This window comes from Sphaerodactylus townsendi, linkage group LG06, assembly GCF_021028975.2.
Source record: "Sphaerodactylus townsendi isolate TG3544 linkage group LG06, MPM_Stown_v2.3, whole genome shotgun sequence".
In the NCBI taxonomy this organism is placed as follows: Eukaryota; Metazoa; Chordata; class Lepidosauria; order Squamata; family Sphaerodactylidae; genus Sphaerodactylus; species Sphaerodactylus townsendi.
The window spans coordinates 6,988,469-7,003,806 of record NC_059430.1 but is presented as its reverse complement, the minus strand read 5'-3'; the positions used below and the strand labels follow the sequence as shown (position 1 = coordinate 7,003,806).

Sequence of the window (15,338 nt, the reverse complement as noted above, 5' to 3'; positions counted from 1 at the left end):
ATCTTTCCCACCCTGGGACACTGCCTTTGAGGTCCAAAAGATGTCCTCCTGCTCAACTGAAAATGACCCATTGCTACTTCCCATGAAAGATTCTTTTTTCAACTCCTGCTTCCCCGAATATAAGACATCCCCTGAAAACAAGACGTAGTAGAGGTTTTGCTGAAGTGCGAAATATAAGGCATCCCCCGAAAATAAGACGTAGCAAAGTTTTTGTTTGGAAGCATGCCCGACGAACAGAATACAGAAATATAAGACATCCCCTGAAAATAAGACACAGCGCATCTTTGGGAGCAAAAATTAATATAAGACACACACACACACACACACAAATGTTACACATACTTACACACAACCACATATACATACACACACATATCAGGTTTCTCCTGTCCACATATATAGAGGGTTTTTTGCACTGAGACAGGCTGGTTCCTCTATAGAGAATCTTACAGTACGTCCCCCCCCCCTCCTCAAATTCAGATAGACTCTGAATTACATTTGAATTGTCCTGCATGACATTTGGATTTTTTCGGCCTTTTTCTTTATTTATATCTCTCACCCTGGCACTTCTTGCATTTCACGGCTTTTCATTTAGTTACATTATTTATAGGCTCCAGGCGGTCTATACAATCAGCAGGATGGGATAACCGGTGAACAGTGTAACAGGATTCGGGGTACAGAAATCTGAAGACAAGCAAGAATCCAGCACAGAGCTGAAACAAAGTATAAGCATTTAAACACGACATGTTCAACAGTGAAGGAACTATGCAGTTGGAAAATATTTACAGTAGTAGGTGGCTACATAGTAGTACAGGCCAAAATCCCTGTCTCCTTACCAATGCAATCTTGCACAGAGTTACTCCAGTCAAAGCCCATTGGGAAAAAAATGGGTTTAGAATGGAGTAATTCTCTTTAAGATTGCATTTAATCGCAGTACATTTGCAGTTACCTGTGCTCAGTAGCGGGATCCAAAAATTTTAGTAACAGGTTCCCATGGTGGTGGGATTCAAACAGTGGCGTAGCGCCAATGGGGCTGGGCGGGGCACGACAGGGGCGTGGCCGGGCATTCCGGGGGCGGTGCATTAATAATTTCTCTGTTACTGTAAAAAACTCTTACTGTAAAAAAAGCAGTTCCTAATTTCCAGCTGGTATCTTTCTGTCCGTAATTTAAACTCATAATAGTAAGTCCTATCGTCTACTGCCAACAGAAACAACTACTTCTCCTCTAATTGACTGCCCATCAAATACTTAATACTCTCAAATACTTAATTTTGTTTCTAGAAATCAAAAGAAGGATACTTTCCTTAAACCAGGAACTTTACCCTATTTCTAAAACATGTTTTTAAAACAGCCCAACAGGGAGAATTATCCCGTTTTCTACCTTCGCTAACCAGCCACATAGGAAACAACAGGACTTTGGGATTTTTGGGATTCCTTTGGAGCAACAGGCACAGCTGCCCTGCTGGAATTAGAAAGGGAAAAGTTCCCACTTGTTTCACTGCTAAGTCCCAAAACAAACTCATGGAACAGCAGACAGTTAGCATCACAAAGACGGGCATAAGCTTGCCAGATGAAGAACAATAAGTTTTTATACCGTGCTTTTCTCTACTTTTGGGGAGTCTCAAAGCAGTTTACAAACTCCCTTCCCCTCCCTACAAGAGACACCTGGTAAGGCAGGTGGAAATTGTGGCTGACCCAAAGTCTTCAGGTGGAGGGGTGTAGGAAATCAAACTAGATTCTCCAGATTAGAGTCCACCTGCTCTTAACCACTACGTCACTGCTGCTCCTTGACTTTTTTTTGGTATAGTACATAGCATTAATGGTAAAGGTAACAAAGATGTAGGTAACGTCTAAATAAGCACTAACACATAAAACACGTCACCCACTAGGCAGCCAATTTAGGTTTGGTATTTCTTATATATTAAGGAACAATGCTCATCACATACAATTGTAATCATATATCTATCTCATATCAACAGAATTTCATCATTCACTGTTGTATCATCACATGTATTATTTTGTATTGTTTTTCTCTTTTTCTATTCAATAGTCTAAACATAAACAGTCCCTTCAAAGGTGTTTCCACATTCATTCAAAATCCAGGTTCTTGCAGTTGATCACAAGGAACGCATTGCACTAAATTGCGCTCTTCGGTGCCTTCATCAGTGCCAATTTGCCATTTACTTGCACATGAGGTGTTCTATAGGTAATAGACGCTTTCCAAGAAGCTGTTAGATCCTACCACACCTTTCTCTAACAGCTTCTTGGAAAGCGTCTATTACAACAGTGAATGATGAAATTCTGTTGATATGAGATAGATATATGATTACAATTGTATGTGATGAGCATTGTTCCTACCTTCGCTAACCAGCCACATAGGAAACTACAGGACTTTATGATTTTTGGACCTAATGGAATTTCTAACAGAAAAGCAGACCCAGTTAGTAACCCCCTCTCTGCACACACAAATAATGAGTAACCCCCTCTTGGGAACTGGTGAGAACCTGCTGGATCCCACCTCTGCATCATACTCCTACGATCCTCTCCTGAATAAGCCCACATCCCCCCCGGCTTCACCCCAAAACCTCCAGGAATTTGCACATTTAAGGGTTTCCAACGGTGACATCCAGACCTGACTTTTACTCAGTCCTTTCAACATGCAAGTGGAAGATTTTAGGTTTTGAGAGCTGAATTTGTAGTGAGCCCAAGGGCATCAAGGTGAGGGAGAAATCCTACGGAAGGGCTACTCAGAAGTAAGTCACATTTTATTCTGCAGGGCTTCCTCCCAGGAAAGTGTTTTTAAATCTCACACTGTCTAGGAAAAGCAAGGTGGTCTAGACTGGTGCATTTTTCCTTGCAAAGAAGTCTCGCTGAGTCCCATGAACCTTACTCTCAGGTAAGTGCAGGGATCCAGCGCTGGATTAAAATAAGAGGCAGTCATCAACCTGGCTGAATTCAGTGGGGTTAACTCCTGGGCAAACGTGAAAGAAAGAAAAAAAGCTGCATCTTAGTAAGAGTTATTTATTATTTGTTTCCTCCATGCCTTTCTCCCCAATGGGCACCAAAAGCGGTTGGCATCATTCTCCTGATCTCTACTTTATCCTCACAACAACCCTGCGAGGTAGGGCAGGCCGAAAGTGTGTGTGACTGGTCCAAGGTGGCAGAATGTGGATTCGAACCCATGTCTCCCAGGTCATTCTGATACTTTAACTAACTACACCACGCTGGCTGGTTACTCAGGAGTAAGGCCGGCTCAGTTCGAAGGAATTTACTTTCAATTAGCCAAGCAAAAATTCCAGCCTTCAATGCCGCAATCCGCGCATGCGCTCCAATCCCCTTGCGGTCTACTTCGCCTCCCTTCCTAACCAAGCACACCGCAGCGGAAGGACACGAGCTATGAGGCTGACTGCACACACTGACGACGTCACAAAAAGAGACGCGTCCGCCGCGGAGGCGACCCGCGTCGCCCCGGCAACCGCGGACGCCTTTTGTTCCCCAGCGCAGCGCGCGCTCCCGCCCGCCGGCATAATCCTCTCAGCCGGAACTTTGTTTTTAAAAAAAGCCAGAGAGAGTTTTCATTGACTTGAAGGGGGAGCGGCGCGCGCGCCGGCCCGGATTGGCCGGCGCCTTGCCTCCTCCGACCAATCACGAGGCGGGGCCTCTCTTGAGCGAGGCGCTGATTGGTGAGGACGCGCGGCGGAGGCGAGAAAGGGCGGAGCCAACAGACGGGCCGGCGGCGCTGACAGTTGGGCAGGATGTCGGCGAGGAGGCGCATCGGGGACCCCGAGGTGAGGGCTGGGCGCCCGCAGGGGCCGATAGGAAACCCCGTCGCCGACCCCCCCCTGAGGGGGTCCCTTCTCTGGAGCCACGCCCCCTCGACGAAAATGAGGGGGGTGGGGGAGAAACGCCCCTTTAGGTGCAGCCCCCCCGAAGCCCCCCTGTCGAAGCCCCCTGGGGGAGGGGCTTTGAGGAGCAGACCCCCCCTTAGGAACACCTGACCGGGGAGGGGGAGACCCCAAAAGGCTGGGCCCCATTTCCCTTCCAGGACCTTTTCCTAGGAGTTGCCAACTCCAGGCGGGGGGAAACATGGAGGTTTTCCCCGCCTGGAGTTGGTAACCAACTCTGTGTTGCCTAAAGATCAGTTGCTGTTCTCCATCCCCCCCCCTCCAACCTAAAAGTTGGCAACCTCGATCCTTGGGGCTGTTTTCCCCCCTGGTCACCTCCTCTCCCCCCCCCCCCATTTCAAAGCCACCCCTATATTTGCTGGTCATACTTGTAGATGCTCCCCACGTGGCTGCCCTAATAACATTTGTGGGGGCGGGGGGCTTCCATCCCTCTTTCCTGTGCTGTCCCCTAAGGATCCCTAAATCTCCCCACCCCCATTAATGCCATATGTCTGGTTGGGGGGGCAGGTGGAGAGAAAACTTGGGTCTCATTGGCTTCTGGGTGTTTTATACAGAAATCTCCCCCTGCCACGCACGCACGCACGCACACCCCTATTAAAACTTGAGTGGGTGGCTGTTCTGCCTTCCTTTCTGGTTTGGGGATTCCCCTTGCATCCCGAGGTAACCCTAATTCTGGCTCATTCAAAATAGCCATCATTCATCAATGCTAAACATCTGCCCTGCGTTGGTGTAGTTCAGTGGTGGCGAACCTGTGGCACAGGTGCCAGAGGTGGCACTCAGAGCCCTTTCTGTGGACACGCACAAACAGAGTCCCCCCCACCCCCACACATATCTAGGCTGGCCTGGGCCGTTGGGCTCGATTATTAGCATTAAGCCTAAGATCTAGTTTTGGGGAAGCAGTGTAGGAGACCCTGTTAAGTGCTGTTAAACCTCACTGATTTTCATGCGAAGAACTAACTAAAGCGCGATCCTTTACCTGGGAGTAAGCTCGGTTGCTGGCAACGGGGTTTGCTTCTGAGTAAACGCACGCCTGGGAGCCAACCGCTTTTTCTAAACTAAAACCCCAGTATTCAGGTTAAATTGCCGTGTTGGCACTTTGCGATAAATAAGTGGGTTTTGGGTTGCAATTTGGGCACCCGGTCTCGAAAAGGTTCGCCATCACTGGTGTAGGTTGTAGGAGCTTCCCTAACCGCCTGCTTCCTTTCCGCACCTCCCTGTTAAAATCCTTCATCTGGTGACCACTGGTGTTGTGTAACAACTGGGGTGTTGGAGTGAGATCTGGGAGGATTCCCACTCTGCCTGTCACACTTCTTACCCTGGCCTACCTCACGGGACCGTTGGGAGGACAGAATGCAGGACGAGGGAAAGATGGAAGCAAATTTGGATCCCCACTAGGGGGAAAAGGCAGGGAAGAAATCAAACAAATCTTGGGGGGATTCTCTTTCCACGTCTTGGGGGGCCCCAAGAGCTGAGAAATCCACATTCAACATTCACCCTGTGGCTTTAAAAGCCAGAAATCCTCAAGCAGTGCTGTAAGACCTTTAAAAAAATATTTCCAGGCCTTCTCAGGCTGTTTAGACTGCAGATATTCTGTAGTGGGGAACTGGGTTACCTGGCGATTCCATTTTGCTGTCTTTTAAATGCTGGTTTGTAATCTGCCTTGGGCCCCGAGGAAAACCTCGTATGAATCTTTTAATAAATAGGCCATAAAAATGTCTTGTACGGTTGGCTCTTCTTCGTTAATTCAAGGTAGAATTTGTTGAATTTGTTCGTACCCCATTGCCTCCCATGTAGATATCCAAAGAGCAGCAGTGGCGTAGGAGGTTAAGAGCTCGTGTATCTAATCTGGAGGAACCGGGTTTGATTCCCAGCTCTGCTGAATCTGGGGAATTCAGATTAGCCTGTACACTCTCACACACGCCAGCTGGGTGACCTTGGGCTAGTCACAGCTCTACGGAGCTCTCTCAGCCCCACCCACCTCACAGGGTGTTTGTTGTGAGGGGGGAAGGGCAAGGAGATTGTCAGCCCCTTTGAGTCTCCTGCAGGAGAGAAGGGGGGATATGAATCCAAACTCTTCTTCCTTCTTCTTCTTCAAAGTGGCTAACGCTTTTCTCTGTTTCCTTGTATCTCCCCAACAACCCTGTGAGGTAGGATAGGCTGACAGCACGTGGCTGGCCCAAAGGCATGCAGCTGGCCTCTAAGGCACCAGCGAGGATTCATATCTGGGTCTCCTGGATTCTACTCCAACACTCTTAACTGCTTCGTTACTGTCCTTTGTTACTGAAGTTCCGGCTGCAGATAATCCTAAACCTTGTCATTAGCCTTAAATGCCATCTGGCTTCTCTGTGACCCATGCCTGTTAACCCAGCAGGGCTTGGTGACTTGAGAGCTTGACTGAAATGCAGAGTTCAAATCTGTGGCTTTGGGGAAGAGTTGGGAGTGGTGTTTTCATTTACAACAACAACAACACGAGCCTTGATTGGCATATAAAACAGGACAAAATTTTAAAACAAAAAAAAGTTTAAGAAATTCAGTTAAAATTACTAATTTCCAGTATAAAATTTGGAACAGTTTCACAAAAGAGCACATCAGAGCTGTTCAGGAGATTGGGTATCTTATAACACTCTTGCCACTGAGAACCTTGCAAGAAAATGGAACTCATGTATTTCATGCGTATCTTATTGTATTTAGGGCATACAAACAGAGAATGGTCAAGTGTTTCAACCGTAGTCATATCACATGAACAAACTCTTTTAGAACGTTCCATATTCTTAAATCTTCCCTCCAGCAGAGCTGATGGCAGCACATGACATCTTGCAGTAGCCAAGGCTCTCCTCTGGGTGGGATTAATCAGCAGACGAAGATATGCTGCCATAATTCCACGCTCGCATGGGATTAATAATGTAGTCGGAGAGCAGGTTGTCTTGGCAGCACGAGTCAAATTATGAAAATCAAGATCCAAGAGCCTATTCTTAACTAGTCTGAAGGCTTCCACCTTTGTGAGCATAAGGAGTGATTCCAAGGGGGAACCAATAGCTTCAACCTTTCTAAAGATCAAAGTATACCATTCTGAAATAAAGTGATCTGATAACAGAGAGGGAATATAGCTATTGGATCCCACTAGAAAATGTATATGCAGCCAATATTTTATGGCCCTTATCCATGCCAAGTGGTGTTTTCGGTTGATTTCTGGAGGGGTGTGTGACTGGGGAGTGGGGAAGTGCTCTTGTGTCCTGAAAAATGGTCAAGTTGTGTGACCTTTTGCATCGCTTCAGACAGCGGGGCTCTGTGTTCTGGGAAATGCACCCCACCCTGTTCTCCACCCCATTTGCCCAGTTGCTTAATAAACTTATTCCAGGGTTCTGGCCAGGGAGTAAAGGCACAAAACTGGCTTTTAAGGAAGGAGTGGGGTTTCTTCCCAGAGTGGCCAGCTCCTGGTTGGAAAATACCTGGAGATTTAGGGGGCGGAGCCTGAGGAGGGCGGGGACGGACCTCAGTGGGATTTAGGAGGGGACGTGGGATTTAGATCCATAGAATCCACCTTCCAAAGGGGCCATTTTCCCCAGAGGAGCCGCTGTCTATCACCTGGAGATAAGTTGTCATCACAAGAGATCTCCAGCCCTCACCTGGAGATTGGCAGGCCTGTCCAGTCCGTTCTGTTGCATGCAATTACTAATGCAGGTGCAGGGTTGCTTGGCTTTATCCCCCTTCTCAGTTCTAGCGGTCAGTTTCTGTGTGTCTTATTCATTGAACACTTCCTTTGGGAGGGTAGAGATAAATTAAGAAGAAGAAGAAGAGTTTGGATTCATATCCCCCCTTTCTCTCCTACAGGAGACTCAAAGGGGCTGACAATCTCCTTGCCCTTCCCCCCTCACAACAAACACCCTGTGAGGTAGGTGGGGCTGAGAGAGCTCCGAGAAGCTGTGACTAGCCCAAGGTCACCCAGCTGGCGTGTGTGGGAGTGTACAGGCTAATCTGAATTCCCCAGATAAGCCTCCACAACTCAGGCGGCAGAGCTGGGAATCAAACCCAGTTCCTCCAGATTAGATACACGAGCTCTTAAACTCCTACACCACTGCTGGGTTCACAGCCCTGATGTTCTTGTTTTCTTAACGCTGAAAAAAAAGGCCTTAAAGTTAGTCCCTGCATAGAGACTCTGGCAGTTTCATGTTGATTTCGGGGCCTGCTTCCTCTCCGCCCACCTACCCACCGGCTGGCTGCAAAGTTCTTTTCCTCCGGGTTTGAATGCAGAGCTGGTTGTATCATCCTCCCGTCTTTTGCCACCCAAAACGCAAATTGCAGATTGTCCCAAACTGCCGCTGATTCACACAACTGCTTTTAGGCCTCTTCCGCACTTGCCTAATAATGCACTTTCAATCCAGTTGTGATCCGCTTTGCAGCTGGATTTTGATGTGGAAAATAGCAAAACCCACTTGCAAACAATTGAGAAAGCGGATCGCAAGCCCGTCGTTCTGCATGTGCGGAAGGGGCCTTAGAGATGCAGGAATGCTGGGCAGAAGTCTGACTTCTCGGTACCGAATCAGCCGCTGTGTTTGCTTCATCCAGAGTCCAGATCTTGAACAACTGTGCGACTGGAAAGCTTTGGGGAAAGCAGTGGCGTACCTAGGCAAACTGGCACCCTGGGCAAAACCTGAGTTTGATGCCCCCCCCCCCCCTGGGCAGGGCAGCCCAGCCACAGCGCTCACCCTTCCTGGACAGCCTCAGAAACCCACGTTCACCGGAGGCAGAGCTCCCTGCCCTTCTGCTCTGCCTCTGGTGGCTTGTGGGCCACCGTACAGAGTGGGCGGGGCTTAGAAATCAGGCACCCCCACGTGACTAAAAATTTCTGCGCCTTGGGCAACTGCCCACTTTGCCCAATGGGCGGTACGCCACTGGGGAAAAGGCTGCAGGGGTGCTGCTGAGTGCTGAGATCTACCAGGTTAGAGTGTTGTGGGTTTTCCAGGTTGTATGGCCGTATTCCAGTAGCATTTTTTCCTGACTTTTCGTCTGCACCTGGCAGCCACAGATGCAGGCGAAACGTCAGGAGAAAATGCTACTGGAACACGACTAAACAACCTGGAAAACCCACAACACTCCAGTGATTCTGGCTGTGAAAGCCTTCGACAATACATTTACCAGGTTATTTCCTCAATAGCCTTCACAGACATCTCTCCTTTCTTCCCCCTGCAAAAACAGTTTTTGACCAAGAGGATCCCGCAGAATCCCAAATACCAGCATGTAAAAACTCGCCTTGACACAGGTCAGTGGAAATTTTTTTGTTTCATCTGGCATCCCCCCCAACTAAAGTTATTGCCCCTCCTTCTAATGTTGTCTGTTTATGTGTTTTGAACCGAATTATGTTATTTAAACTGCATTTTAATCATTTAAATGTTTGAACTTTTCCCCCCCAAGTTTGCCACCTTGTAGAATCCCGATCAGGGGAAAGGCGGCATTAAAATGTTTTCACCAAATCTCTCTTTCGGTCTCTGCTAAAATAGGAATGTTCGGATCAGAACGCAACCTTGAGGTAAAGGTGTTTCGCTTGCTCTGTCAGTCCAAATTGTGGGTTTTGTATGCGTAGGAGGGTGTGAGTGTTTCTGATCTGTGATGTCAGACTCATGATGTAACAATGGGTATTGATGACTCACTTCCCAGTATCATCTTAATGTTACCGCCAGGAAAATGAACAAAATATTTTCCTGAAGTCAGGTTGCCTGGCTACACTGGCTCCATGCCCGGACACGGAGACTTGTGTGGTTCAGAAGCCTCCATAAGGTTCACAGAGAATGTATATGTATGTTTGTGCCAATGCTATATGATTTCCCTTGTGTTTGTGTCATTCTAGGATGTAATAAAAGCCCCTCTTAGTTGAGTTTGTGCCTACAGTTTAGGATTTTAGTTTAACAAGGTTCTTCAGTTAGTTTAAGGCTCTATTAGTTTTAAGTAAGCCCTGCCAATAGGTATATTGTCAAGTCTTGCCTGTAAGTATAAGTATGTGTGTTTATCCTTTAAGGTTTTTCTTAGGTTTAAGTTTAGAAATGTTGTTTTTGAAATTTGTGTCTGATGGCCAAAGCAGTGGCCAGAAAGGTTGATATTAAGGGACAAGGAAGTTAGTCCTGGAATTCAGTTTGGACCAACACCCAGGTAATCCCATCTTCACCAACAAAAGGGCCTTTTGACTAACAAAGGATGTCACCCTGTTTTGCTATTGACTGTTTGAAGTCTTACTCTCAGGATCCAGAAGCTCAATGGACTGTTCACATCCTTACTTTCAGGATCCAAGAATTCATTGGATCATTTAAACTTGTCCCTGTCTAACACTCCCAAGGAACCACCTCAGGCAAGAAGGCGCAAGCTTTTCTTCTGGGATTTGATCTCATCAGCATGTGCAAAGGGATTGTTTTCTCCCTTTGGCGTTCTAGGATATTTTCTCTGTATTAGATGGAAGGAGACCGCCCCCTTCCTGGTTTTTGCACTATGGGGATGGGACTGCCCTACACCCCCTTTCTGGGTGCTGATGCACAGCCATGTGGGGGTCCTTTTTGCTGAGCTGGGCCAAGAAATCACTGGCCAATAAAGAACCTCCCTGCTTTCGAAGAAACTCTGGTCTCCTGCGGCTCATTAAGTTGCTGAGCTGAAATCACTTATTGTTACCTGGCAAACAGCGGTGACATTAACAGCAATGATCCTCTGAAGATGCCAGCCACAGATGCAGGCGAAACGTCAGGAGAGACTAGAACACGGCCTTACAGCCCGGAAACCACACAGCACCCAAATTAACAGCAAACTTTCAGTAAATTGCCCATTGGCTTATTAATAAAAATGCTGGTTTGTCAATGTATTCCCCCTTGCTTGATCGCCTGGGGCAACTCAAACTGGCTCTAGGCAGCAACACGGAGAAACAGACTAGTAATCGTTTTTTAAATTTATTTTCATTTTTGTTCAGAGCGGGATAGAGATTTCTCTGGCCTTTTGAAATGGGAGCAGGGCAATCAGACATTACAATAAATGGCACGGTCTTGCCAGTCCTCTGCTGTGGATTGGATATCGAGTCGACGCTCACCGGTATCGTCTGAATTTCAGGCTTCCTTCAGTAAGGATGCGTAACCAAATTTTTGTTCTTTCTTGCAGGTAGCAGTATGACAAAATACACTGAAAAACTGGAAGAGATCAAGAGAAGTGAGTCATGCTATGGTGGTCTAGTCATAATTTATTTGTTTGGAACTGTGGAGTGTGTGGGGGGGGGAACAGGTGACCATGTTGTGAAGAAGAAGTGTTTGAATTTAAATCCCTCCCCTTTCTCTCCTGTAAGGAGACTCAAAGGGACTTACAATCTCCTTTCCCTTCCCCCACCCACAACAAACACCCTGTGAGGTGGGTGGAGCTGAGAGAGTTCTGAAGAACTGTGACTAGCCCAAGGTCACCCAGCTGGCGTGCTTTGGAGTTAACAGGCTAATCTGGTTCACCAGATAAGCCTCCACAGCTCAAGTAACAGAGTGGGGAATCAAACCCAGATTAGTGGCAGAGCGGGGAATCAGAGCGGGGAATCAAGCCCAAATTAGTAGCAGAGCGGGGAAACCCAGCTCAAGTGGCAGAGCGGGGAATCAAACCCAGTTCTCCAGATTAGAGTGCACCTGCTCTTAACCACTACGCCACACTGGCTCAGATCTTGTAAGGAGCCCAGATCTTGGGGAACGATCACATGTCCAGGTATTGTGCCCCCTTCCCTTTGAGTCCCCAAGAGCTGACTAGAGTCAGAGCTGAGATTCTCAATGTGGTTCACCTGGTACATGCTAATGTTTTTAGAAAGTGGGTGGGACTAGCTGGGGCTTTTACCCAGCAAGGTTTCTGATTGGTCACTGGAGATCTGATCGGCTGTGCAGATTTCTTTAAAACGTTGCTTCAGCCGCCGCTGCCACCACCCGAAAGGGATCTTCACAGTGTGACTGACAGTCAGTTGTGGCAGCCGTTTTGTGGCACGCGTTTTGTCACTCCGCCCACTCTGCTGTACCATAACTACAAAAGTACCTGTAAATTCAAACAGGTTGGGAGTTTCTGGTGTCGCGCGTCCCCAAGGAGGGGAGGCCTTACTGTTATGTTGTGGTCCGGCAAACTATGTGTTAGACTCTGTTTGCTCCCCCATGGCCCTTCCTTGGCCCCCCACAATGCCCCCCATCCAGGAAGTCTCCTGCAGAGAAGAAGGGGGTTGTGCCACCTTGTTTCTTCTCTCCTGGGCTAGACCAGACCCCCACTCGCCTCATCTGTCTGCCCGTCTTCCTCCACGGCCTGTTGGGGCTTCCATATTTGTACACCTTTCAGTGCCCTGCCCGCCCTTCTTTCACGGTGGCTTCTCTTAGCACCCAGGCTGCCACTCTCCCTTCATGGGTCCCTGATTGGGACACCTGTGTTTGGCTTGGCCATCCTTCTTCCAGCACCGCCCCCGCCCCCCGCCTCCACCTCCCAGTGTGCTCCTGGGAGGCCCGAGCCCTGCCTCGCCTGATCAGGGCGGATCCTGCCTCTTCAACGGGCTTGTTTGGCCTTTGATAGTTCCCAACCTCTCTCCCCTTGCCAGTAGGCGGCCTGCTTGCAGCTGTTGTGGGTCCAGCACTAGCCCAGGACATCACTGGCCCGTGACTGCAGGGCTGCTTTTGTGGTTCCCGCTGGGCCTGATAGGTACAGGGCAAGGCCCTGTCCACAGAGCAAAAGCTCTGACCGGTTACAAAAATAACCATCCAAAAGCTTCTTCAGTGTTCAGAGATTTATTGTTTTCATTCAATTCTGCGCAGAAGAGGGAACTCTCCTCCGTTAACAACAGGGAGGAGGTTCAAAGGGGCTGTTGCTTGTGTAACATAATTTATACCCTCTTACAAACATCCCTCCTTGTCTTCTGACCATTGGCTAGATTTGGAATACATACACATTTGTAGTCATCCCCGCAGGGTCGTCGCTAAGGAAGAGGCGAGACGCGGAGGTTTCATCTGGTGGAGAGCGCCAGCAGCGGGAGCGCGGGTGTCCATGTTCCTAGCGACTCTGCCGCGTGCTGGTACCTGGCACCTTTTATTATGATTCTAGCGGGGGCGTGTAGAAGGGCGGAACGGGGGGAATTCCGGGAGATCGGGAGACTGAGAGATCATCATGTGATGCATGATCTCACCTGGCTGCTAATAATGTATGAGAGGGAGCATCAGCGCCTGGGCCTAATCCTCACCTGGGGGCAAGACTATCTGTCCCTTTGTCCGGGACACCGGGTGGTTGTGAGCCAGGTGTTTCATGACCCGTGACTCATCGGGGGGATGAGGGGTGGGGGAGCCGGGTGCGACCAGATAGCCGTGAGGAGCGCCGGTGTGCCAGCGCTCTACTCACGGGGTTGCTGGGTCAGCAGCGCATCCCTACATCTCCTCCTTTTTTACATTTAGAAGGGAGGCCAAAATGTTAGGGGGCGATTTAAAGGGACGCCAACACCTCCTCCTCGCCGCTTGGCTAAGCTGGCCGAAGCTGTTTTGTGCAACATTAGAACTTGGTTATGTATGTAAGGGAAAGTCGCTGGCTTCTTGCACACGCTATAAGGCAAAAGTAGATATGCATCGAGCAAGGCAAACTCCAATAATAAAGCATACAATCAAACTAATGCAGAATTGAACAGTAGTATAGCATCTGGCAACTCATGCACTTTCATATGAATCAACAATGACAAACAATCAATGGCTGCACGATTAGAATTGGTGGACTTCTCAGAAGGGCACAGGCCAGAACGTAGCTACCAGTCTTGGTGTTACAGGAAATAAGTCCAGGGATTCTACAAGGGAAGTCAGCGTGAGGGGAAACATACTCGGCCATGGCTAGAGCCGCCGCGTCGCTCCGGCAAAAAGAGGGGCCGAGGGGAAGGGGGAGCCGACGGCGGCGCGCTGCGGCTTCCGGGGTGGAGCCTGAGGCAGGACGATGGTGAGGCGGCAGTGCAGAGAGTTCCGGCAGACGGATGCAACAACAACAAAAAATAACATAACTTCTAAAATTAAAGCATGCAATAACTCCATGATCAGGCTGGGTTACAGTACTCAATAATTCCTTTGGAGGTTGGCTCCAAAGGGCATCATGTGTGATGGGGAAACACAAACATAGCTAAACAAATACAAAGGCTGGGTGATGAAAGGAAAAAGGGGGGCAGCCCATGGCTGCATAATTGTCCAATGCACGGCTCTTTGCTGTTTGGGCCACCAAAGCCTTTTAGAGCCGCATGGTGGTAGAGTCCATGGATTTCTCAAGAACGTAGAGAGAGAGCTTACCGATAGTCTTTAGCATTGTAAAGTTCAGTGACTCTCACGCAGCAAAGGCTGCGCAGAGAAGGCATGTTCCGATAACAATCAGGTGGCTGGAGACAGCGGAGAGTTCCAAAGGTTAACCTATCAGGAGGTTCCTGGCTGCAACTTCAAATTCCAGCCAGGGGGCGGCAGAGAGGGAGAGAGAATGGCGGCTGTAGATGAGGAGCAGCGACACACAGCGTCAACCTCTGAGCCATAGCTGGCCCAGGCTGCCATTTCCCCGGGGGGGGGGCGGCAGTGAATTGCTCCCAGATGTTGGTCTGGTCAAAGCTCATCAGGGGGTGGCCGACTGCCACCGGCAGGAGGCAGCAGAGCAGGCAGAGGATGGTGGCCGCCGAGTTGGCAGTGATGATTGCAAAGAGGGCGGTACAGAGATCCTCGGGCGTCTCGGGGTAGCCTTGCTGGCGCAGCAGCTCTTGAGCTTGGCTGGCGGTCGCCTTGACATCCCCCCAGGTCATCCGGGTCTTTGGACCGTCTGGGCGTCGGTGGCGGCGTTTCCGTTGAGGCCGCTGGGCGGGATCCTCCAGAGAGATTCGTTCCATCTCTGGGATGGGGTTGGTTTCCTCCTGGCGCCATTCCATGGGCTGGCCTGTCATGGCGAGTCGGGATCCACAGGAGACCTGTAGGAAGAAGGACTGAAACACACCCCCTTCCCCAGGTTATAGGAGGGGGCCGGGTCCTGCCAGGCTTGGAGAGCCAATGGCGGGAGGTCAAGATCAAGTTTTGTTGGATTTTAGTGTTTGATATAAGAAGACTATATAAGAAGGCTTATCTTGCAGCCTGCGTAGGGGTTGCTTTTAATGCACTCTGTTGGGGGCCGCCTACTCCTCTTTCTTTAAGTTGTTTGACCGGGAGGGCAGAGGGTAGGCGATCCCGATGGAAGCTGGCTTCAGAGCGTCATCAGGGTGCGTCAAAGCGAGGGTCCGAGCCTCGTGGGAGGAGGGGGCTAGCGGACCCTGAGGGAATTGTGGGTGTGCATGCTTAATTTGCAACACAAAAGAGGGCTTGGATGCGCTTTTGGGTGATGGATGCATCCGGGAGACAAAGTAATCAGGCGATTAGGGGTAAACTTCACACACAAAGGGGGAGGGGGTCTTTCTTTGCAGGGAAAATG

The 15,338-nt window shown here is 49.2% G+C and overlaps 1 protein-coding gene across 1 annotated transcript in view; it reads left to right on the top strand.

Annotated features, from left to right (window-relative positions):
• Nucleotides 1-3,594: 3,594 nt before the first annotated feature.
• CEP41 (centrosomal protein 41) overlaps nucleotides 3,595-15,338 on the top strand; it is a 32,231-nt gene continuing 20,487 nt past the window's right edge. The window contains exons 1-3 of the mRNA XM_048502474.1: nucleotides 3,595-3,788; nucleotides 9,102-9,165; nucleotides 11,037-11,084. Of these exons, the coding sequence (XP_048358431.1) occupies nucleotides 3,756-3,788; nucleotides 9,102-9,165; nucleotides 11,037-11,084 (145 nt within the window). The 5' untranslated portion in view covers nucleotides 3,595-3,755. The remainder of the gene's footprint in view (nucleotides 3,789-9,101; nucleotides 9,166-11,036; nucleotides 11,085-15,338) is intronic.